The 23390-nt window shown below is 39.0% G+C and overlaps 2 protein-coding genes across 4 annotated transcripts in view; both read right to left on the bottom strand.

Moving 5' to 3' along the window:
- The window catches only part of PSEN1 (presenilin 1), a 44286-nt gene extending 41603 nt beyond the window's left edge, over nt 1-2683 (bottom strand). The window contains exon 1 of the mRNA XM_058161950.1: nt 2559-2683. The gene's annotated coding sequence lies outside the window, so the exon portion shown is untranslated. The remainder of the gene's footprint in view (nt 1-2558) is intronic.
- A 4272-nt stretch (nt 2684-6955) lies between these two features.
- Nucleotides 6956-23390, bottom strand: part of RBM25 (RNA binding motif protein 25) — a 38641-nt gene continuing 22206 nt past the window's right edge. For all 3 annotated transcript variants that reach the window (XM_058161941.1, XM_058161943.1, XM_058161942.1), the window contains 9 exons: nt 22313-22511; nt 21812-21901; nt 19622-19695; nt 16979-17129; nt 14609-14933; nt 14092-14366; nt 11720-11818; nt 8413-8460; nt 6956-8273 (listed from right to left, as the gene is read on the bottom strand). In XM_058161941.1, the coding sequence (XP_058017924.1) occupies nt 8181-8273; nt 8413-8460; nt 11720-11818; nt 14092-14366; nt 14609-14933; nt 16979-17129; nt 19622-19695; nt 21812-21901; nt 22313-22511 (1354 nt within the window). In that variant the 3' untranslated portion in view covers nt 6956-8180. The remainder of the gene's footprint in view (nt 8274-8412; nt 8461-11719; nt 11819-14091; nt 14367-14608; nt 14934-16978; nt 17130-19621; nt 19696-21811; nt 21902-22312; nt 22512-23390) is intronic.

Raw genomic sequence — 23390 nt, 5'->3', positions numbered from 1 at the left:
CAGAGAAATTTCATCTCTACTTTCATCCCAAACAATGTATAGTAGCAGAAGTTGGTATTACTTTGTCAGTAATGAATGGTAAGTTTAGTTTTCCAGACAACTATTTAAGTTTTTATCTTCTGTACCAGATATCCCTAACTTTTTGTAAGCCAAAGGCCCACTTTATTAGATGTATGGAATGTAATTCTAAATCGGCACATTTGCAGTCCTGGGAAGAAGAAAAAAATGTTACTGTATAGCAAAGACAGGGGAGAATATAATGCAAGAAACATTAAGAAAGGTAAAGGTTCCCCTCGCACATACGTGCTAGTCCCGACTCTAGGGGGCGGTGCCCATCTCCATTTCAAAGCTGAAGAGCCAGCTCTGTCCGAAAACATTTCCGTGGTCATGTGGCCGGCATGACTCAACGCCAAAGGCATGTGGAATGCTGTTACCTTCCGACTAAAGGTGGTCCCTATTTTTCTACTTGCATTTCTTACGTGCTTTCTAACTGCTAGGTTGGCAAAAGCTGGGACAACTAACAGGAGCTCACCCCGTTACACGGCACTAGGGATTTGAACCGCTGAATCGCCGACCTTTCGATCAACAAGTTCAGTGTCTTACCCATTAAGCCACCATGTCCCTGCAAGAAACATTGGCATTGTATTATATGAAAACTTATATGCAAGTTATTTATTGCTGCCAAACACACAATATAAGCACACAAATGTAAACTGAAATAGTGCAATAGCAATTTATCTGTGATTTGCTCATGTTATGATTAGTTCAAATATTTTTCCAAGCCATAACATGGTTTTGCCATTTAGCATGTTGTGTTAATCTAAGCACTATATTAATGCTTCATATTGCTTAGCCCGATATATGTCAATCCAATTATAATATATTCAATAGATAAATCAAACCATAGTTAGCACTGTAGGAATTTAGCACCCACCCCCTCCTAGAAGAATGAAATATTTTAAAAAATATTTAAAAAGGCAGAATATATTTCCCTGGATGAGAAATGGAGAAACACGCTCTTGGAAAGCGGCCCCCACCTTTGTTAATAGCCCCAGAAAGACAAAAGACATCTTATCTACAACACAGAAGACCTTCAGCTCCAGGGTGATGGGATTAAGACATGGCCCTCAGGACATGATAGGATTAGCCTCTACCCATTTCACCACATGGCACCTGGGAAGGTTACATCAGCCAGCAAGGCTAGCTAAGACCCCCACCCCCTGGGAGTCTGACAACCAATCAGGATACTCTTCCTGTGCCCCAGAAAGTTCAAAGCTCAGAAAAAGCATAAAACCAGGGAGCACACAGGATCTTGCCCTTTTCTGTTCAGGATCTCAAGCCATGTGATCCTGGCCACCATTAAACCATCTTTCCAAGCAGCCTCCATGTTTCCAGTGTCTTTGTCCCCACTTGGAACTGAACCCAGATGGATATTTCTTCCAACAGCACAATAGTTAAGTCAAGTTTACAACCCAATAACTTAGTACTGATCAGCTATTTAGCAATTGCAACTTTTGAATGTCACCATGGTTATTTTATATATTTTGTAATTTCATCTTGCATTTTGTTCTCCTTTTTTCCTTGATTAAATAAGCCTCTTTAGCAACACCAAACGTTTCTCACTCTTAAACTGGATTCTGGTCCACAAAAGAGTGTCTCTTTTTAACGATGCCATAAAACACACAGCTATTTTCCTGTTTGAGAAGCCAAAAAATACAGGATAATGCCCTTTAAAATGGATTTCCACAAAGCCTGAGGTATACCTGCCTCAGAAACAAAGACCCTTTTGTTATATCGTTACAATAAATCCACCAAATTGCACTGTATTGTTTTCACTCTCGGATACCGTACAGAGATATTCTCTATCGGTTTCATTGTTTATTTGTGACAGTCTTTAGGGGAGAGGTGCGCAACATTAACATTACACCAATGGGAGATGGCGATGGCAAAAAGTTTAGGGAAACCGCCCCGTTACCCCCGCTTTAAAGAAAGGATGAGAACTGAACTCCGATCCGATCTAAGTTAAGGGAGAAACGGAGCCAAGATCCTTATGAATGGGGCCTCGGATCTTGGCCTGGAGCCAAAGGAAATGTATCCTTTCCCGTTCCACGACGTGGGAACCAGCCTTCCCACAGACAAAGCTCCTCCAGAGTTAGAGCTTGGGCTATGAGATCGGATCCAGCCAAAGGGGCTTCCGCTTTTAAACGCAGTGAAAAGATTTCAGTTAAGACCAGGGAGCCAATTTCGGTCCAAGCCTCCCTCGCCTTCCCTCCCGGCACAGCCCGATCCGGAGTCAAAGCTCGGGCGATTCCGACGTTAAACCCCTTTCCCCAGGCGGTATCGAGAGCGGGGAAGGGAATCGCTACTCCGGATTTACAAAGGGGGGTGCAAAGGGAGGCCACGGCCGCTGGAAGGAAGGAAGTTTTGATGGACCGAAGCTATTCTGCTCCTTTGTAGTAAGGGGGCGGGTAGAGACCGAAGGGAAAGAGAGTCCCGGGGGACCCGACTTTCCTGGCGCACAGGCCCCTCGCCCTCCCCCGACAGCCGCCGCCGATTACCTTTCACCGCCTTGGCGCCCAAATTGTCTTTCTTTCGGGCCGAACCGCGGCAAAAAAAAAAACCCCTCCCCTCCCTTTTCGCCCGACGCTTCCGGCCCAGGCCTCGCCCCGCCTCCTTTGGACTCCCGTAGGCGGGGCATCTCCCGCTCCTTGTTTTCTTTGGCAAATGGCGCTTGTCCATCAAAGGAACCGCCTCGCCCCCCTCGGCGGCGGACTATAGCCGATGCAGCCGAGGAAGAAAGGGAGTTAGGGCGCATGCGTCGGAGGAGTCGCAGCGGCTTCGGCTGTACAAATGGATGTGGCGTGTCGCGAGGAAGCCGGAGGTTAATTTTTATTTAACGGAGTCGAGATCTTTGAACCTAATTGGGTTGAGAAAATGTGAGGCTTTTGCCAAGGATTTGTTTTTCCTCTGTTTTCCCAGGGAATGAAAGTATTGGATGGATGTGCACGCCAGGGTAAACTTTAACGCGATTTGTTTTATGTACTGGATGCCTTTGTAATTACTAGACAACACAGTATCAACAGTAGAAACCTTTAAATTTCTAGGTTCTATCATATCGCAAGATCTAAAATGGACAGCTAACATCAAAAACATCATCAAAAAAGGACAACAAAGAATGTTCTTTCTGCGCCAACTCAGTAAGCTCAAACTGCCCAAGGAGCTGCTGATCCAATTCTACAGAGGAATTATTGAGTCTGTCATTTGCACCTCTATAACTGTCTGGTTCGGTTCTGCAACCCAACAAGAAAAACACAGACTTCAGAGGATAATTAGAACTGCAGAAAAAATAATTGCTACCAACCTGCCTTCCATTGAGGACCTGTATACTGCACGAATCAAGAAGAGGGCCGTGAAAATATTTACAGATCCCTCACATCCAGGACATAAACTGTTTCAACTCCTACCCTCAAAACGACGCTATAGAGCACTGCACACCAGAACAACTAGACACAAGAACAGTTTTTTCCCGAAGGCCATTACTCTGCTAAACAAATAATTCCCTCAACACTGTCAAACTATTTACCAAATCTGCACTATTATCAATCTTCTCATAGTTCCCATCACCAATCTCTTTCCACTTATGACTGTAACTTTGTTGCTGGCAATCCTTATGATTTATATTGATATATTGACCATCATTTGTGTTGTAAATGTTGTACCTTGATGAACGTATCTTTTCTTTTATGTACACTGAGAGCATATGCACCAAGACAAATTCCTTGTGTGTCCAATCACACTTGGCCAATAAATTCTATTCTAATTGAAGTTTGCATACGGTAGCTTGGTGCAGAAATCTAATTTTTTATTTATGGACATTTCTCGAGGGTGATCATTGACCGGTTGTTTCACGCTTTTATTGAGGTTCAAGCTACTTTAAGATGGCTTAGCTGAAGAAGTGGTAGCCACCAAGAGTGCCATCAATTGAGCAGAAATGAGTACTCTTCATGCTCTACTTAACTGAGAGGTGGGTTTAGATCCGAATCGTTATTTGCTAGTTTGTATGGTGGTTTTAATGTGGGATGTAAAACCATGCAGTGGATTCAGACTGTAGTAACAACGGCCCCTCCCTCTCAGGAATTACGCTTAATAGTAATATAATCCAGATTTTGTTGTTTTGTTTTGTAATAAACTGAGTTCTGAAATCATGACATCTCAGATAAGTTTTGTTATATTTAAAACATTATACAAATATTTTCATTTGGAGGAAATGAAGGACATAGGAACTAATCCTTTAAATCTAATTTAGGACAATACGTTGTCAATGGCTGGGTTTGCATGTTGCCCTAAACAGTCAGTTTGGTTTAAATCATAAAGGCCGGATTCTTGCTCAGCCTGTACTTGTCATTTTGACATATTGTATTAAATCAAAAACAAGCATGCCATGAGTAAATCTCAACAAAATCCCATGATAACCAGTAGTTTTATCCATAATTCACTCAGAGTCAGCTTTAAAGTCACCACAAAAACACTTCAGATAATATTAGTTTTGAATGCAATACATTGGTAGCAATAACGGTCCAGGAATATGGTTTTAATCTTCAATAGTCTCAAAACTACAGCTTTAATTGTATTCCCTGTGCAGCAGCATTTTTTGTGCAGCACTTTTTGGCAGCAGCCAAAAGTTAGTACACTCCTTGGCTGTATAAACAGACATAGAATCAAAATCATATGCAGTATTGGTGTCGCATTATAAAGCTTTAGTAAGGCCACACCTGGAACACTATCCAGTTTTGGTCACCACATTACAAAAACAGATGTTGAAATTTAGAAAAAGTGCAGAAGAGCAATTAAGACAATTAAAGGCCTGGAGACTAAAACATATGAAGTACAGTTGCAGGATTTGAGTTTGGCTACTTTAGAAAAAAGAGTGGGGGGGGGGGATGATACCAGTATTCCAGTATTTGAGAGGCTGCCACAGAGGAGGGGGTATATTTATTTTCCAAAGCACCAGAGGGCAGGACAAGAAACAATGGATGGAAACTAACCTGGAAGCAACCTGGAATTAAGGAGAAACTTCCCAACAGTGAATTAACCACTATAAGCAAATGCCTCCTCAGAAGTTTGTTGATATATTTAATTTCAATCATAAATTGAATCTTATCAGGAGCGATGTTGATGAACCATTTAGAATCAACTGTAATCCTGTAGAATTATAACTTGCAATGTCTGAACTTCATTTTTACCTTATTATTAAAAAAAGTATTTATTGAAACAGTCTTTATTGAAACAGTCAAAATTCAGTCCTTGTTGGAATTTTTTGAGAGCTTTAGATATAATAATGGAACAATTTAGCTGCAGTGTTTCTTACATTTGTAGATCAATTCTGCACATCAGGTTAGAGGTATTTTGATCTAGTCCTGATTATAGATCTGCTTGAATTCAATGATATTTTTGTGCTGTCTTGTATAAACTGCTTAGTTCCGATTGTACCATATTTCAGTTGAATTTAATTTTGTTATTATGTTCCATATCCTACATTTGTTTTTGGTTCCATTCATGAACTGGTACTCTGACTTCCTGTAGCAGTTGTACAAGCCAAAATTCCTTTTTCTCTCAGACTGCAAGTTGTCTGGGTCTTGACCCTGCAAAGCAGCATATCATTTTTCTCCCCATCATGCTTCATAGATGGAATGAAGTACTTTTGTTGGCAAGATTTTTTTTAATGAAAACATTTCTCGTCAATGCCAAATAATGTCCAATGTTGCTTTGTTGGTCTACAAAACATTGTACAAAACAGCTTTTCGAAAATCATGTTTTCCTTCTTGTTATTCTCTGAAGCATGAAGTTATCCTGTTGTGCAGTATTTTCTTTCTGGCGGGATCATGAAAATTGGTGTCAGGTAATGCAAGAGTGGCCTGTGTCAGAATTATGTCTTTCAATATTGGGAAGAATAACATGGGCATTCCATTTTCTCCACTGGAACACTACCTGATTTACTATGGATTGCTGAAGGCCAAAACATTCGCCAACAGTTTTATAACTCATTCCAGACCTCAACTTTTTCTGAGATTCAGAGAATTCTCATTTGGGCATGATCTACTTCCATAAAGGTTGTGTTGTGAACAGCAGACTCTGATGGTGGCATGACACATAGTTTAAAACAAACTCTGGAGGACCTCCCCACCCCCAAAGCTGTACTATACTGCCATCCCATTGATTCCAACATTTAACTCAACACACAATCTTAAGAAAGCTCATATTCTAAGGCAGGGGTATCAAACTTGCATCGTCACGGCAGCATCACGTGACATATCGGGATTCCCCCCCTTTGCTAAACTGGGTGTGGGTGTGGCCAGGGTGTGGCCAGGGTGTGACGCATCTGGGCTGCGAGTTTGACAGCCCTGTCCTAAGGCTTCATGAGGTTTTTTTCCCAACAAAGATAATGAATGTTCGTTCAATAAAGGCCTACTATTTATCCAAAGTTTATTACAGATTTAGATGAAACTTTGCATGAGATGATACTGCAAAATTGTGTTCTAAAAACCTTCTCTAATACCAGTATATAGGGTACATGACTGAGTCTGAGTTTAGCAGGTAACTAGGGGTCAGGGCCAGTTAACTTAGAAAAGAAAACTCCACGAAGTAACAGGGGGATAAGCTAGTGAGAAAAGGAAAAAAAAACTTTCCAGAAGGCACTACTTTTGGAGTGCTCACATGACTGTGTCCAGTAGTTTATTAGATACAGATTTTTAAAAGATTAAAACTAATCTTACTAGGATCAGTTTGTGGCTTGGTCACGATCCAATACAGTGTTGGGGTTTGACAAATGGGCAAAATCTGAGATTAGTGTATACTGCAATATGAGCACATCAACTAATCACTTATATTCCCTTCCTCCCATAACTGAAATAGAAGTATCGATATTATCTTAAAACCTGAATAATCAAAATCTGAATCAAATATATACATTTTTAATATTGGAAATATTTACACGATGAAACTTTTATAGGATCCCAATAAGAACAAGTTTTCAGATGCAAGAATTCAGTAACATGGGATCACAGTTATACCTTCTGAGTAAGTGATCTGTATTTCTTCAGGTAAAAGAGATATCAGAAGAGTTATTTTTTTTAAGACAAGTTGTTGCTTCCTGGAAAGTGTTTGTCCTGCAATCAAGAAGCCTATGGCATACAGTCTTTTTTACTTGTGAGATTTTTAAAAATGCAGTTTACAGTACATTGTTATTTATACCACATCAGCATATGTATAAAACCCATAGAGTAAGATGGCAGGAAATGGTGCCCTCTACAAATCTGACAGACATTTTACAGTACAAAAAAGAATAAAGTCACAGCTGACTTTGATGGCTTATGTAAAAGTTTTTTTTCATCTTTGAACACGTTATGATCTAACATTGTAAATTGTTCTGCTCAAATTACACCTTTATACCACTGCTTTCCACAAATATCCTATTTCCAGTTTTAAATAATAAAAGTTAAGATGTCATGTTTCTATTAGAAGGGCCAAAAGTAATTATAACTGTGTGGTATTTGTCCTAATTAAAACAATGATGACAACAAGAAAACTAAGTATGAGACGTGATATAGTTAAAATGAAAGTCCTGAGTTTATGCAAGTCCACCATTTGTTTTTTCTACAGGACAGGCCATCTAAAATATTACAAAGCCCAACAAGTGAACAAGTTCACATCCATGCAGGTGAAAATTGTCTTCCAGCAAAATGATTCCCCATCCATTTTTGGAATTTTAAAGTTTATTCTATTTTAAAAATGGAGGGAAAGAGACTGGTGCATTTACATAAAGTTCAATTATTTCCATATGTAGTAAGTGGAGATGTTTTCTAAAACATGAGTGTCTTCAATATTTACAAGAAGCAGTCTAGAAGATGAAGGTCAGAGACTGTATACAGCAACTGCAGTTTATAAATCATACCTGTTACTTTATCTGGCGTGTGAAAACCACCAATGTAGGATTTGGAGAATTACAATCAAGGAAGCAGAGAAATGGAACAAAGACAGCCTCAATGAAACAGAGGATGAAAAAAATTCACATTTTCTACATTTAAAAAATACAGGTCTCACAAATGTCTCTGAGACAGAGAAACTTCAAAGTTCTTCAGTGATGTGAAACAAAAATTGAAATGGAACCATAAAAGAAGTCTTTATTTTACCAGACCGATCTTTTTGGCTTCTGTTTCATATATTAATAACCTCCACATTTTGACTATAAAAACTTCTGCTTCTTCATCTAGCACCTGTAGGAGAAAGAGAAAATTTCCAATTTAGGGCATGATCATTGCAATTATTACTCCACATTCATTTTGTAAAAGCAGCAATTTTGTTTTCTGATAAAGTGTTACAAGTTTACACTGGTAAATTCTTGCTTTTACTCACCATAGCAACATCATCCAGGATGCTTTGTGGTGAACTGTGAGCCATAACCTAAAAAAGAGATACACAGAAATTGTCTTAGCATTTTAAACAGTTTGAAAAATGAAAACACATGAGACTTGGAAATGTTATCAGTATAACAGATAAACTCAAGGTAACAAATTATCTTAAATCTTTTTCAAGGCTCACTCTTGATTTCAAATGTTTTTTCCAGATACACTCTAGCAAATATGGCACTTATAAGTCTCCACAATGAATAGGACAGACAAAATGCTAATTATTAAATGTAATTTTTAACATTATAGTACATCTGGGACAGATGTTACAAGTAGACACCATGTCATAAGCAATCTCAGTAGGAGAATACCATAGTTCTCAAAACACATGATCAATATAAAAGTGCTATACAGGTCCATCAACAGATTTCTGATCTAAAGCCACCAATTAAAACACCAAAAGGCGACTGAGTGATTTCCCCCAGTAAGTTTTCTTTCAATAAATTTTATAACACAGAATAGTAGAGATGTGAAAAATGGAGCACCCAAATATTAAGTCACCCATTATACAGTGGTTCTTAAAAGCTTGTGAATCCATTTGAATTTTCAAAATTTCTGAATAAATATGATATAAAATGTAATCAGTTATCCAAACAGGTTCTAAAATTAGAAAATCTACTTAAACAAATGAATCAAGAATATTATCTAGTTTATTTATTGAAGAAACTGATTCAAAGCTATCAATCTGTGCATAGCAAATGTATACAAATCTTTAGGATTATCAGAATGATAAATTCATTTGAAGGAGTACTTAAGAGTCAAATATTTCAATAAAAGGGATGATAATTAGTATAAATATAGGAGGCCCTGCCTTATTTAAAAAAGGAAATTCTGCTACAAAAGTCTGATCTTCACAACATAGGTATGTGGAAGTGTGCCATGGCTTGAACAAAGGAGATCTCTGAAGAACAAATGTTGATGTTCAGTAGGCTGGAAAAGGTTGCAAAACTATTTCCAAAATGTTTGGATTCCAACAGTCTACTGTCAGGCAAGTCATGTAAAAATGGATGAAATTCTGCATCTTTGTTACCCTCCCCACGAGTGCTACACAAGCCGGGAGCAAGACATGTAATACTAGGAGGTCTCAAAGAACTGCAGGATTAAAACAAAAGAACTAAAGGCCTCTCTTGCCTTGGTGAATGTCAGTGTTTATGAGACTACCATCAGAAAAATGGTAAACAGCAATGGTGTGTATGGCAGGATTGTAAGGAGAAAGCCACTACTCCTTAAAGGAACATTGCTGCCTGTTTAGAGTTTATAAAACACCACATGGATAAGCCAGAAAGCTATTAGAAGAATATTCCATGGACGGATGAGATAAAAATACAACTATTTGGCTTGAATGAAAAGTGTTCAGAAGACAGTTAATGTTTTTGAATGGCCAAGTAAAAGTCCTGACTGCAATCCTATATAAATTATGTGGAAGGATCTTCAGTGGGCAGTTCATGGGAAAAAGCTGACCAATATCCCTGTATTGAAGCTGTTCTAAAAATAGAAATAAGCTAAAATTCCTTCAAACTGAAGTACAGGATTAACGATTATCAAAAACATTTAGTTGCGGTTATTGCAACTAAAAAGCACACTAATTACTGAAACCAAAGATTCACATAATTTTGCCACACATAAATATGTGACTTTGGATTATTTTCTTCAATAAATAAATGAACATATTGCATTTTTTACTCATTTATTTAACTGGGTTCTCTTTTAAGAATTATGTGAGCAGGTCAGTTTAGATTACATTCTTTTAGAAATACTGAAAATTCAAATGGATTCACAAACTTTTAAACACCACTGTATGTACCAGAGGTGTGCACAAAATAGATATTGCTTTTTTCTAATCAGAACATGTTCTGCTGAACCATTTTGTGTTGTTTCAGCTTTCAGGTAAAACAAAATCCAAACATGATGAATAGAGTAAACTTAGTGTGCCACACATACACCCACACCCACACATCCCTCTCTTTTGAGAAAGTTGCTATTGCACTATTGCACTGGACCACCAATCTCAGATCTTGCCACAGCCTGCCTGCCTTTCCTTCTTTTACAAAGGTGCAGAAGACTGTTGGCCATATTCCAGAATATACTCTCCATTTACTTCAAAACAATAAAACTCAACAGACTTGGCCCACATGCCAAGCTCAAATCCTACTCTAGAACAGCCACTCACAATCTGATGCCTTCCAAATGTATTGGATGACAACTCTCTTCATCTCCAGTCACTCATCATACTTTTCAGATTTGACCTTAAATACACACATAAGGCTCCAAGTTGACAACTACTGCTATAAAGAGCTTCTTAGAATATTTTTCATTGCACAGCAATTCTCAAGGTAAACCACCATGATGGATCCAAAGTTATTCTTGACTTTTACTTCTGACATTGGAACGATCAGGCTCAGTGGATCCATAATTTAAATTCTTGCTATAATATTTATCATTAGTACTCTTGTGCATAACCTCAGTAGCATTTGATACCAATACCAAGTAATTTTAGATATGCATTACCAACATACCTAAAACAACTAGGCTGAGCATTTACATGTTTGCATTATCTTTTGTGCACTGCAGAAGACATACTTGCCTATATTTACAGAGCTCGTTTCCTTTTTCTGTCTCTTTTTTTTTGTAGTAAACTTTTCAATTGCTACCAAGATCCAATTTTTTATAAACAAGAAATGCAAACACGTAGGCTTTGAGGTCACAGAGTCCTTCGTTTGCTCAATGCAGGAATCCAAATTAAAGTATCCACAATAGACTGTCCAACATCTATCTGACTACCTTCAGTGAAAGGAAACTCACAACTCTTCTGGATAATTTGTTTGTCAAGCTATTTTTACCATTCAATATGGTATTTGCATTATTTTAAGTATTATTACTGATAAATATTTGGAGATTTCATTCAAATGTCAGCTTTCAGATGTACAGTGCAGCCAACATTGGATAATACATTCTGAAACACACCCTGTGCTAGGCAAGCTGGCCAGTTAAACAGACTATCCTGAAAGCTGCTGAAGGGAGGCTGTGATCAGGACCAGTCTTGCCCTTCCCTCTCTTCCCACTCCTGCCATCACAGATGCGCTTGGTTTTGTCCCTCTTTCCTCTTCTGCTTCTGCTTGCAGAGCTCCATTTTGGTCAATCCAAAACAGGCATGCTTTAGTTCAGGCACAGATTAACTGAGAACAGCCATTCTGTACACACAAGATTGATATACAGAAACACACAACTTTACATGTATAGAAAAGTAAGCTTACCTTTGAGCAAACAAAATCAACTAACGTAGCTTCTTCTTCACCGATATATTCTATTATTTTCTTGTTGATCCATGGTCTAATTCGTCTTTCCATTAATGTCTAGAATGAACACATGTTTTTTAAAAAAATATCTTTTTCTATACCACTACGAGTTACTTGTATCCTTTTTTGAGTCATACGTACACTAGTAGACTTTTAAATGGAATAAGATCTTCAAGCAGGAGTGCAATCTTTAATTTAAACTTCAAATTAAAATGTATTTTTCCCCCATCAAGGTGTCTGCCCTCTGAAATGGTCCCTCAGAGATCTCAATGGCTCTCACTCTGGGAAGGTTCAGGAAACTACTTAAAACCTAATCATTCTCCCAGGCTTGAGAAAGATTGAGGATGGAGCCCCTGTTGGATGGATTTTTTTTGTTTATATGTCTATCTTCAAGCTACTTAGTATTTTTCTTTTTATATTGTTCTACTTTTAAATTTTATTTATTAAACATAGTATAATATGGTCACAGCACGGAAACAGCCTTGGTCGCGCTGGTTGATGATCTCTTGAGGGCTCGGGACAGAGGTTGTTCCTCTGTCTTGGTCCTACTAGATCTCTCAGCGGCTTTTGATACCATCGATCATGGTATCCTGCTGCGCCGACTCGAGGGACTTGGAGTGAGTGGCACTGTTCATCGGTGGTTCTCCTCCTACCTCTCCGACCGGTCGCAGACGGTGTTGACGGGGGGACAGAGATCGACCCCAAGGCGCCTCTTATGTGGGGTGCCGCAAGGGTCGGTTCTCTCGCCTCTTCTGTTCAACATCTATATGAAGCCGCTGGGTGAGATCATCCGTGGTCTTGGGGTGAGTTGTCATCTATACGCTGATGATACTCAGCTCTATATTTCCACCCCTAACCACCCCAACGAGGCTGTTGAAGTGATGTCCCAGTGCCTGGAGGCCGTACGGGTCTGGATGGGGAGGAACAGACTCAGACTCAATCCCACCAAGGCCGAGTGGCTGTGGATGCGGCGGCCGGTACAGTCAGCTAATTCCATCACTGACCATTGGGGGCGAACTATTGGCCCCCACGGAAAGGGCTCGTAATCTGGGCGTCCTCCTGGATGCACGGCTGTCTTTAGAAGATCATATGATAGCCGTCACCAGGGGAGCCTTTCATCAGGTTCGCCTGATACGCCAGTTACGCCCCTTTCTGGATCGGGCTTCCTTATGCACGGTCGCTCATGCCCTTGTTACATCCCGCCTGGACTACTGTAATGCTCTCTACATGGGGCTCCCCTTGAAGTGTGCCCGGAGACTCCAACTGGTCCAGAATGCGGCTGCGCGGGTGATAGAGGGAGCACCTTTTGGCTCCCATGTAACACCCCTCCTGCGTAGCCTGCACTGGCTCCCAGTGGTCTTCCGGGTTCACTTTAAGGTACTTGTCATCACCTTTAAAACGCTCCATGGCCTAGGGCCGGGATATTTACGGGACCGCCTACTGCCACCATTAGCCTCTCACCGACCAGTGCGCTCTCACAGAGGGACTCCTCCGGATACCGTCAGCTAAACAATGTCGGCTGGCGACCTCTAGGGGGAGGGCCTTCTGTGGGGGCCCCTACCCTCTGGAACGAGCTCCCTCTGGGGCTTCGTCAACTCCCCGATCTCAAGTCCTTCCGCCGCGAGCTGAAGACGTTGCTGTTTCGAAGAGCAGGACTAGCCTGAATGTAGTTTTTTAAATTGGGATTTTTAAAAAAGGGGTTTAAATGAGGTTTTAAATTTGTATTCAAAAGTCAGAGCATCAATTGAATTCAACTATCTATTCTTTAGCTGTTTTTAATCTATTATATGTTTTCTGTTGTTGTTGTTTTTTGTCTGTGAACCGCCCTGAGTCCTTCGGGAGAAGGGCGGTATACAAATATAATAAATAAATAAATAAATAAATAAATATGCCACTAATAAAAAATGAGTCAGTGACTCACATAGAAAAAAGCTGTTTTTAACAGACTCACACAGATATCAAGTCATCAGGAAGTATCCAACTGTTGACAGTGCTTCCCTGTTTGTATATTGTGAAACCCTGATTTACTGCATCTTGGAGCAACAGATCAAGATTTGTAAGATTATATTTACTATGATTCAAATTCTAGGTAAGATCATGTGCACTGAAAATGTTACCTAGTTTGGGTAATGAAATGTCTGCACGAAAACAGCTAAGCTCAGAGAGGACCCCTAATTTTATATCTTGTACTCAGGAAATAGAGAGTATGATGTCCTTGGTGACATCAGATGTCTGAGAGACCCTGGGCCAAATGAGAGATGCCAAACTTGTTGTAATGAGCTCTTTGAATATTATATTAATGGGAGGGGGATGTTGGTCAAAATACTCACTGAATCCACAATTGACCAGTCAAGAGGATAAGCAAATAGCTCTGGTTTGGCTGTAGGAATTTTCTCAATCAAACTCTTAATGTGTTTGCGCTTCTCTTCAGTGTTTACGCTGCCTTTGGAGGAACTTTTGTCTTCATCGCCATAATCTAGAGGCACCAGTTTCCTTTTTCGGGGCATGTCATCACTGTCTTCATCTTCAAATTTATTGAAGACACTGTCAACGGTGAGCTTTTTTCTTTTCACAGCATTAGGCTGGTTGGGACTATTGCAGGCACCTATAGTAACAAAGGAAAATATTTATCTCTCACATAATAAAAATTCCTCTCAGGTTTTTGTCAGAATCAAGGTAAAGATGGCATAATTAAAAACAAAAGGACATGGATAATTTTTTTACAAAGGAGAGGAGAAGCAGAATTCGTGAAGAAGCCAGTTACGGCAACATTTTATTGAAGCTTTATATTTTTCTGTTTTCTTCCCGTTTTAGGAACATGCCAAGCTGCAAAACCAAAAAACTTACCCAATTTGAGACTCAGTCCTATTTTAGGCCGGTATTCCTCTGGCTGCTGCTGATCAGGAGAGTTTTCATGTGGGATGATGATGCCACAGGGAGATTCATCCCCAGGAGTATTGGGAGTTGCATTGCCACTTGCTGATGAAACAGATGGAGCTGAACTGATGGGTCGCAGTGTTGGCTTAAGGCAGGGTTTTTGTTCTGGCTCTTCCTCCTCTTCTTCAGGTTCTTCTCGCTTCTCCTCCTTTTCTTGCTTCTCTTCCTCCTCTTCCTCAGATTCTGGTTCCTGTTTGGTTTGTGGCTGCCGACGCCTTTCAGCTTCTTGTTCCATCTATGGAATAAAAACACAAGAGAATGATTAAAATAAGCAACAGGAAGACTGTGGAAACGGCCTTTTCCTTTACCAGTTATAATAGAAAAGAAGAAGCAGCTGATCTGTTAACATCAGCCCCATGGTTTCTCTATTTTCTCAGTCTTCCATATTGTGATACATTTTAGAGAAATCGAGTAGCCGTTATTATTATTAAATAAAGGGTGAAAGTCACTACCACCCTTCAAAGAAAATTATATCAAGCCAAGGCTTGGATCAAAAATCAGTATAGCAGTGAACCCAAATCAGTATAGCAGTGATTCAGGTATATGCTCCTTCCGACACCAAATGCAGAGGACATGGACTACACTTGCAAGTCCTTTACTAAGGCAACTTCTCCACAAAAAAAGAACAAATTAATTACTGGAGACTGAAAGGCTAAAGCTAGAAATAAAATCAAGGATTGAAAATGTTATAAAACCTCAATGTATAAAATGAAACAGAAATCAAGCTAATAAAGTTATAAGAAATCTCAATGTTACACTATTACAATGTTTTCTTTCATTTTTATTTATTTATATTTCTTATTTCTAAGCCATGTATCTCCCTCAGAGAGGCACTGTAATATTACTATTACTACATTACACAATATTCAATATGTACTGATGATGTTACCTAGTTAGGGTAATGAAACATCTGCAAGAAAACAACCAAGCTCACAGAGCACTGAGGACCCCTCCCCCATCTCAACCCTGAGCTACAAATATTCTCTTTTATCAGCTTCAATATTAACAGCAAATATCTGTTCAACATTTTAAAAGACAACACTAAACACAGAGCTACACATGAACTGCACAGACAACATCAAAGTTGGATTAACCATATAAAACATGACAAAGATGGAAAAATTCTATGCAGTCAGCAAAAGGAAAATCTGGTGTTGACTAGAGGTGCTCATATCATGAACTCCTTGCAAAATAATAACTTACAACAATTAAATGAGAAGGATAAGACAGGGTTAGGATTCGGGTTAGGATAAGGCAGCCCCCTCCCTCCCCCCAGGGAAAGATACGCAGACTTGGCAGAAATATACGGAGAATAGGTTCAGAAAGATTTCAAAATTGCTGAGACAGGTAGCCCTCACTTAATAATCCTAATTGGGACTGGCAACTCTACTGCTGAGAAGTCACTAAGTGGAAAAATCACATGATTGTGACTATGCATTATGGGTGGAAAGAGACTACTCAATTTCACGCTTTCAACTTTTGTTTGCCTCCTAACTGTCTGCGGAGATTCTCAGTCAACCAGGCCTTAGTTGTCTCAAAGATGCTTTTTAAAAAGGCAACTAGACTGTTTTTTCCTTGAGGAAGAACAACAAAACATTTCATTTTTATAGATAATCTCTCCTTTGTTTGATCCTTTCCTGCTGCCAGTGTAATCACATTGCTATTGATGGGTACAAGAACAAAAGGCTTACTCTCTTGAAATCCTTTCCCTGGCAATCTTTCTGCTCTGCTGAGGGGATGGGGAGGAGGGTCAGTTTGACTGGTCTAATCTATAGGTAAAGGTAAAGGTAAAGGTTCCCCTTGCACATACATGCTAGTTGTTGCCGACTCTAGGGGGAGGTGCTCATCTCCATTTCAAAGCCGAAGAGCCAGTGCTGTCCGAAGACGTCTCCATGGTCATGTGGCCGGCATGACTCAATGCCAAAGGCGCACGGAACGCTGTTACCTTCCCACCAAAGGTGGTCCCTATTTTTTCTACTTGCATTTTTACGTGCTTTCGAAACTGCTAGGTTGGCAAAAGCTGGGACAAGTAACAGGAGCTCACCCCGTTACACAGCAGCACTAGGGATTCGAACTGCCGAGCTGCCGACCTTTTGATTGACAAGCTCAACGTCCTAGTCCCTGAGCCACTATGTCCCGCTAAATCTATAGACCACTTTAAAAACTAACATACCATTTTCTGCATCCCAACAAGAATGAAGTATATATGCAGTGTAATAACATACTATTGTCTACAAATATATGGAATCCAATATGTATTCATTCAAAAAACTTTCTTACCCTTTGTAACTCTGCATCAGGATCTGGATGTCCTTCTGCAAGAAGACGTTGTCTGATTTCTTCTAATTCTTCCTTTTCTCTCTTTCGATCACGTTCATCTGCTTCCATTTCTTTTTCCCTGTCTCTCAATCGCTTCTGCAGAGCACTTCCCCTGAAACATACAGCACATTCATTCTGATTTACACATTCACGCAATCCCAAGCACCTCCATTAATATTTCTCAACAATGAATCCAACTCTATTCAGAATCTGGATTAAGAATGCTCTGTTTGATCAGGCCAAAAAGTCTATTTTTTGAGCTTTCTGTGCCCTGGTTTATATAGTTTATGGCAGTGTACCAATCAAATGTATTTTATTTCCACATAATGTAGTCAAATGTTGGCTTAGTGCAAAACATGAATCTGATGACTGACATATAACGATGAAGCAGAACATTTCCCATGTGGAACTTTGGGGAGACAGCAACATCTCTGATTTTGAAGGCAGTGTATAGCTGTGAAGACATCTTTCATTATGAATTTTCATCTTTAATTTCTACAGGTAATCCTTGAGTTATGATGGCAATTGGGACTGGAATTTCTGTCGGTAAACTATATGGTCTCTGCCAGCCTTGCTGCCCTGCTCTCGCTGGCCCTGTCATCTTCACCACTCTGCTCTTGCCTTTAGCTGACTTTCACTCTCTTCTTCCTGCTGTGGCTGAGGCAGAAGTTTTCAAAAAAACTAAGGGACAAATATGTCCTCAGGAAGAAAGCCTGGCATGGCCCGTTGTTGGCTAGCAAAGAGCTAGTCCGGGTCGCCATAGCAGCAGTGACCGAAAGATAACTGTGAAAGATAACTGGGGGCAGCAAGGCCAGCTGGGTCAGTGACTGCAGGGTGGCAAGGCTAGGAAGTGCAGGGCAGCAGGATCAGCCAAAAAGACAAAAGCGTTTCCATTTGTTCAGTACTGCCCTAACTTTAAATGGTTGCTAAATGAATGGTCATAACTTGAGGACTACAAGTAGTAGTTGGGACTGGAACTTCCATCACAAAGCAATGTGATTGGTTTTTGTTATTAACTGAATCCAATCATTAGGCAGTTAACTCAGTGGGGAAGCCAGCAGGAGGTTGCAAGTCTCATGTGGCTTGTAAGCAGGCTGGCAGGAAGGTAAATAGCTACTATTGGTTGAGAGAAGACATGAAGAGGTGCATATCATTAGGGGGATATCATGGAAGAGGATATCATTAGAGGGCACAATGGTGGTGCAATGAGGATAGGGAAAGGTATGAGGGATATGTGAGGGTGGCAAGGCTTGGTTAGGATGCATAGGAGTGATGCACAAGAGATGTACAGTGAGACCCGGGTGCCTGGGATGCCTGAGGCCAGTGTGGCATGATCTGGGGAACACTGTATAGTTGGGGGAAAGTTATCTCAATAACTTGCAACCTTCCCTTTGGGCATTCCCTTGACTTTATGGGCAAGCTAGCAGGGAAGGTGGCAAATGGCAATCATATGACTGTGGGGTGTACAACCAATCATATGTGGGAGCCAGTTACCAAGTGCCCAGATCACAATCCTATGACCATGCGAGTGCTGGGATGTATAGAACTCCAAGGACTAATCATAACCACAATTTCAGCTCCATGATAATGTTGAAGAGTCTTTGAATGAATAAGTCAAGACCTATCTTTACCTGTAATTTTGAAGGAATTATTTCTCTTTACAGGTAGTCCAGCTGAAGTTACAATGAATTTAAATAAACATCCCCAAAGTTATAATCCCCCCACAACCGTGGTCACATTAATGACTGCACTGACTCATTTTATCACTGTTGTAAAAACTGTCACAAAATCAAATTTGGTCACATGGTGCCTTGACTTAAAACTGCAACAACTTACAACTAAAATTCCAGCTTCAATTGATTACACTAAAATCAGTTAAGATTATACTGACAGCAAATTAAACAATTACTGTATTTTTTGGAGTATAAGAATAAGATGCACTCCTCCCCCCAAATAGGGTGAAAATTTGGGTGAGTCTTGTAGTCCCGCTCACTTGCTGGCCCCCACCCTTTGGCCTTTACCTCCCAGCGATTTACCTCCTTGCAGCAAACAGCCCATTTCAGCTTCAGCACAGCCTGATTAGCACAAGCAGTTGACTGTCGGTTGGATCGGCCTCCCGACCCTCAGCTGTTTCAGGCTGCAGGGACTGCCATTGCCTATTGCCGTATGGGCCTCTGCTTTTTGCTGCAAGGAGGCAAATTGCTCGGAGGCAGAGGCAGATTTTTTTTTCTTGTGCTAATCAGGCTGTGCTGAAAATGAAACTAAAGCAGGCTGTTTGCTGTAAGGGGGCAATTGCTGGGAGGCAGAGGCAGATTTTTTTTCTTGTTTTCCTCCCAAAAAAAGGTAGGTGCATATTATAATCCGGAGCGTCTTATATTCTGAAAAATACGGTGTACCTTTTTTAAAAGGTTGAAGAGAATCAAGAGAAGAGCATCAAGAGAAACAAACACATTTGAAGATTATGTTATAAATTTAATTATTAAATAATAGATATGCTGTTTCAAGCGAAACAGCAAATCCTACAGTATGTCAGGAACAGTTAACCGCTAGGTCCCTTGCTTTACCAATAAAAATTAATGAGGATAGTAATCCTCATAAATTTACCTGTAATATTTGGGATCATCCCTGTCATCATCATAATCTTCTAGAAATTCTTTCAGACGTTTAGCTTCTTTTGCCTATGAAAAGTGAATACATTATTTCCTTAGTACCTGATTATTTCTAGTTATTGATGCACATTCAATGAAATCACCTTTTGATGGACAAATTCAAAGGCAGAGTCCATCATAGTGGAAAGGCTATTGAGTTGGAAAGTAGGATATTGTGGAATTTTACACATACATAACACCATTATGTATGTGGTGTAAAGTTACTGTATAGAAAAGTCCTTTGCATTATATTCTGGTAAATCAAGGTTCCGTCATACAATTGACTTTTAGAATATGGTGTTTTTAAAATCTGCCCATTTTGGGGGGGAAAAGAATCTAAAAGGTTATTAAATATAATCCCAAGTACTTTAAGCCATCTAAGCAATCTACATTTGCTGCTATACAAAATATCTAGGAGCACACCTAAGTTTACTTCCATATTTTTTTAGCCATTGAAACCTTAATCTTCAAAGATCAAGACAAAAATATTTCTATGGCTAGCTGTATTTCCTGAAGAACTTCCTTCTTTTTTAAAGGAACGTAACTATGGGAGAAACTATAACAAAACAAAACAAAACAAAACAAACTGATTAATACAAGAGCAATTACAATCTGATAGCCTTAAACTTCTGTTTTTCTATTTTGATTAAGTAAAGGCTTAAGTTCATTTTAATTCTTAATAATCATGTGAATTCCTTTCTGCAGTTTGCTTTTTTCTCCTGTTTTTCTTGAAAATTAGTTTTCTTAATCCACTGAACAATCTACTTTATTTTGATAATGCACATGTATGGTAATGATATGCAAATCAATATAGCTATGCTACTAATTAGCTGTTCAGCTAAGAGGAAAGCTTTTAAATGTTAAAGTGCAATGCTAGGCATGCTTATTTAGAAACATCACAGAATTCAAATGTGGCTTTCTTTCTATGAAGTGTGCTTATTTGTATCCTGACCTTATTATTTTTACAAATAACTCAATGCATAAACATATTCAACACACCTTCCTCCTCCTATTTTCCTCACAACAAAAACGCTGAGAGGTCAGTTGGGCTGAGGAGAGTGACTGGCCCAAGATCACTCAGCTGGCTTTCATGGCTAACGTGAAACTAAAACTCACTCTCTCCCAATTGCCACCCTGATGCCCTAATGACTAGACCAAATTGGTTCTAAAAAATAAAAATAAAAATAATTTTTTTGGGGATCAAAATGTTAAATTCCACAAAAATTCACCATCTACATCTATAGTCTCATGTTACCATATTTATGGTAAAATAAATTATTTTCATAGGTATAGGCCAACAAAAAAAATTAATGCTTTCATCTTTAACATGTTATTTAGAAAGAAATATTATTTTAAATGTCTACTAAAAATAAAGAGGAATACTACATATTTTTCTTAGAATAAAGTCAAAGATACAACACAGTAAGGATTTTACAGAACACCTTCTCAAGTTTTAAATTAACCATAAGGGACAGCAAACATGAGAAAAATATGCAACCTTTTCTGTAGTGTGACTGCAGACTACAGTGACTGCAAAAGATGACAAAGGGATAAACTGCCTTCCTCAGCCTGGCATTCTTCATCTGTGTAACACAATACCTGGATTATAACCAGCCTTTATAGGCAATGATTATTCTAGCTGCACTTAATGGGAACTCTTATCCAGCATATCTAGAGAGCATTAAGTTGGGAAAGGATAGATTAAAGCAATACTCAGATGCAAACTAAAATGATCCACATTCTTTTGTTCTCTAGAAAGTTGTTCCTTGGAAAGGATCAATTTAAGTGTAAGATTTAAGTGTAAGGATCAATTTAAGTGTAGAGATTTGCTTGTTTCCTATGAAGCAATGGGAAATACTCTACATGTCCTAAAGTATAAAGGGTCCTAAAACTGCCCACAATTTTGAATAGACTGATATTTGTGAGCCTTTTCCAAAGCTCATATCGTAAAGCCTAAATAAATATATGCACATACTGATGCGCAAGTAAAGCTTTCAATTCCATGTATACGGAAAAACTCCCAATTTATTTATGATATTGCTGCCTTAGACAAATAAAGCATTCACTATAATATTTTCATATCCAGAAGAGAAATTCTGTGTTTTAATATCTAATAAAAACACTGGTAATGTAATAAATCCCTTACCATCTCCCGTCTTCTTTCTTCTTCCCTCTCAGCTTCTTTTTCATATTCTCTAGCTTTCTTCCGTTCTCTGATTTCCCAATTTTTAAGACGCTGAAACAACACAGCTTTTTCATTATTTCACCGTTCACACAGGAATTGAAAAATAGTTCCATATTTCATTTTGGAAACAGTAAAATCATCCATAATTAATTTAAACCAAATAATTATTTATCAGCCTCAGCTTTGTATTCCAGTAGAAAAAAAGTGTACAAATTATTACAAGACTATTGACAGCATATGCAGGAAATATGCAGATTCATTCAAGGAAAATGATATTTGATGATATGTAATATATAGGTCTGAATATAAATATCTAATATTTATCTTAGACCTCATTTGTAAGTGGCGTTAACTCACTGAAAAAGAGCATTACCCTGAAAAACAGGTATCATGAGATATGGTATATTCTGCAACCCCTCCTTCCATTTGAATTAGGAACTTTTCAGCAATTCTTGTAAATACCTCTTGATAAGCTGCTTCCTTTTCCCGCAGTTTCCTTTCCAGTTTGCGCCGTTCGTAGGCATCTTCTTCATCTTCTTCTCTATCTCTTTTCTTGTCCTTTTCTCGTTCCCGCTCCCGTTCTCTTTCCCTCTCCCGCTCTCTCTCCCGTTCCCTCTCCCGTTCTCTTTCCCGTTCTCTTTCTCTGTCTCTGCTTTTCTCTCTATAGAAAACACAGCAACAAAGGAATACTTGGGCCTGATTAAATAGTTTACACAAACCCTTTACCCCACAAAGTAGCACTAAATGTCATATTTAATGACTTATAGAGTCTTGTAACCAATAAGAAACTCAAACTTCTATTAAACCCATATATACATACCACAGGATCACTCAAACTGTAGCAGTTTCACCTTTTAGAGTTAAATATTTGCATGGAAATATTTAGGTTAAATAAATTTAGGCTCAAGTGTGAATTCACAGAGAAAACTGTTGAGTAGAGACATACTAGCTGAACAGTTTTACATTCTCTCAGGTATAGGTTTGGAGGCTTCAGTCAATGAATATCCCAGTCAACCAGCACATTGGACATTTGCCTCTGGATGGGCTTAGGGATGAATGAAATGGCCCGGCTAAAAGCCAATTAAGAGGAAGTTCCCAAATTGTATCACCAATCAAGCTTGAATTGGAAAGAAAGAAAGAATTGAATCAAAGGGGGACACAGATGAGAAACATGTAAATAGAAGAAAAAAGATTTAAGGAAATTTAGGGGGAAATAACTGTCAACATAAACAGATCATAGGAAGCCATGTGGGTTGGAACTGTAAAGCCATAAGTCAATTTAGAATCTAAAGAAGCTACAGAGTGCAACTATGTGAACCCAACTATGCTTTACAACAAAGATCCAGAACCTAAAGCTCCAAGTTGAAGCCTACAAAGAGCTGTTACGGTAATTTTTAATGACAGGAGTAGAAACTTATTAAATGCATAACAGACAATAACCCAACTAGCTATATTTTAATTAAATGTAAGATGTAACTTAACTAAATCGAATTATGTTTTGTGCACCCACACTATTTTTGGAGTATATCTATAGGATATC

Source organism: Ahaetulla prasina, chromosome 1 (assembly GCF_028640845.1).
Source record: "Ahaetulla prasina isolate Xishuangbanna chromosome 1, ASM2864084v1, whole genome shotgun sequence".
In the NCBI taxonomy this organism is placed as follows: Eukaryota; Metazoa; Chordata; class Lepidosauria; order Squamata; family Colubridae; genus Ahaetulla; species Ahaetulla prasina.
This window is presented reverse-complemented; position numbering and strand designations above follow the sequence as displayed.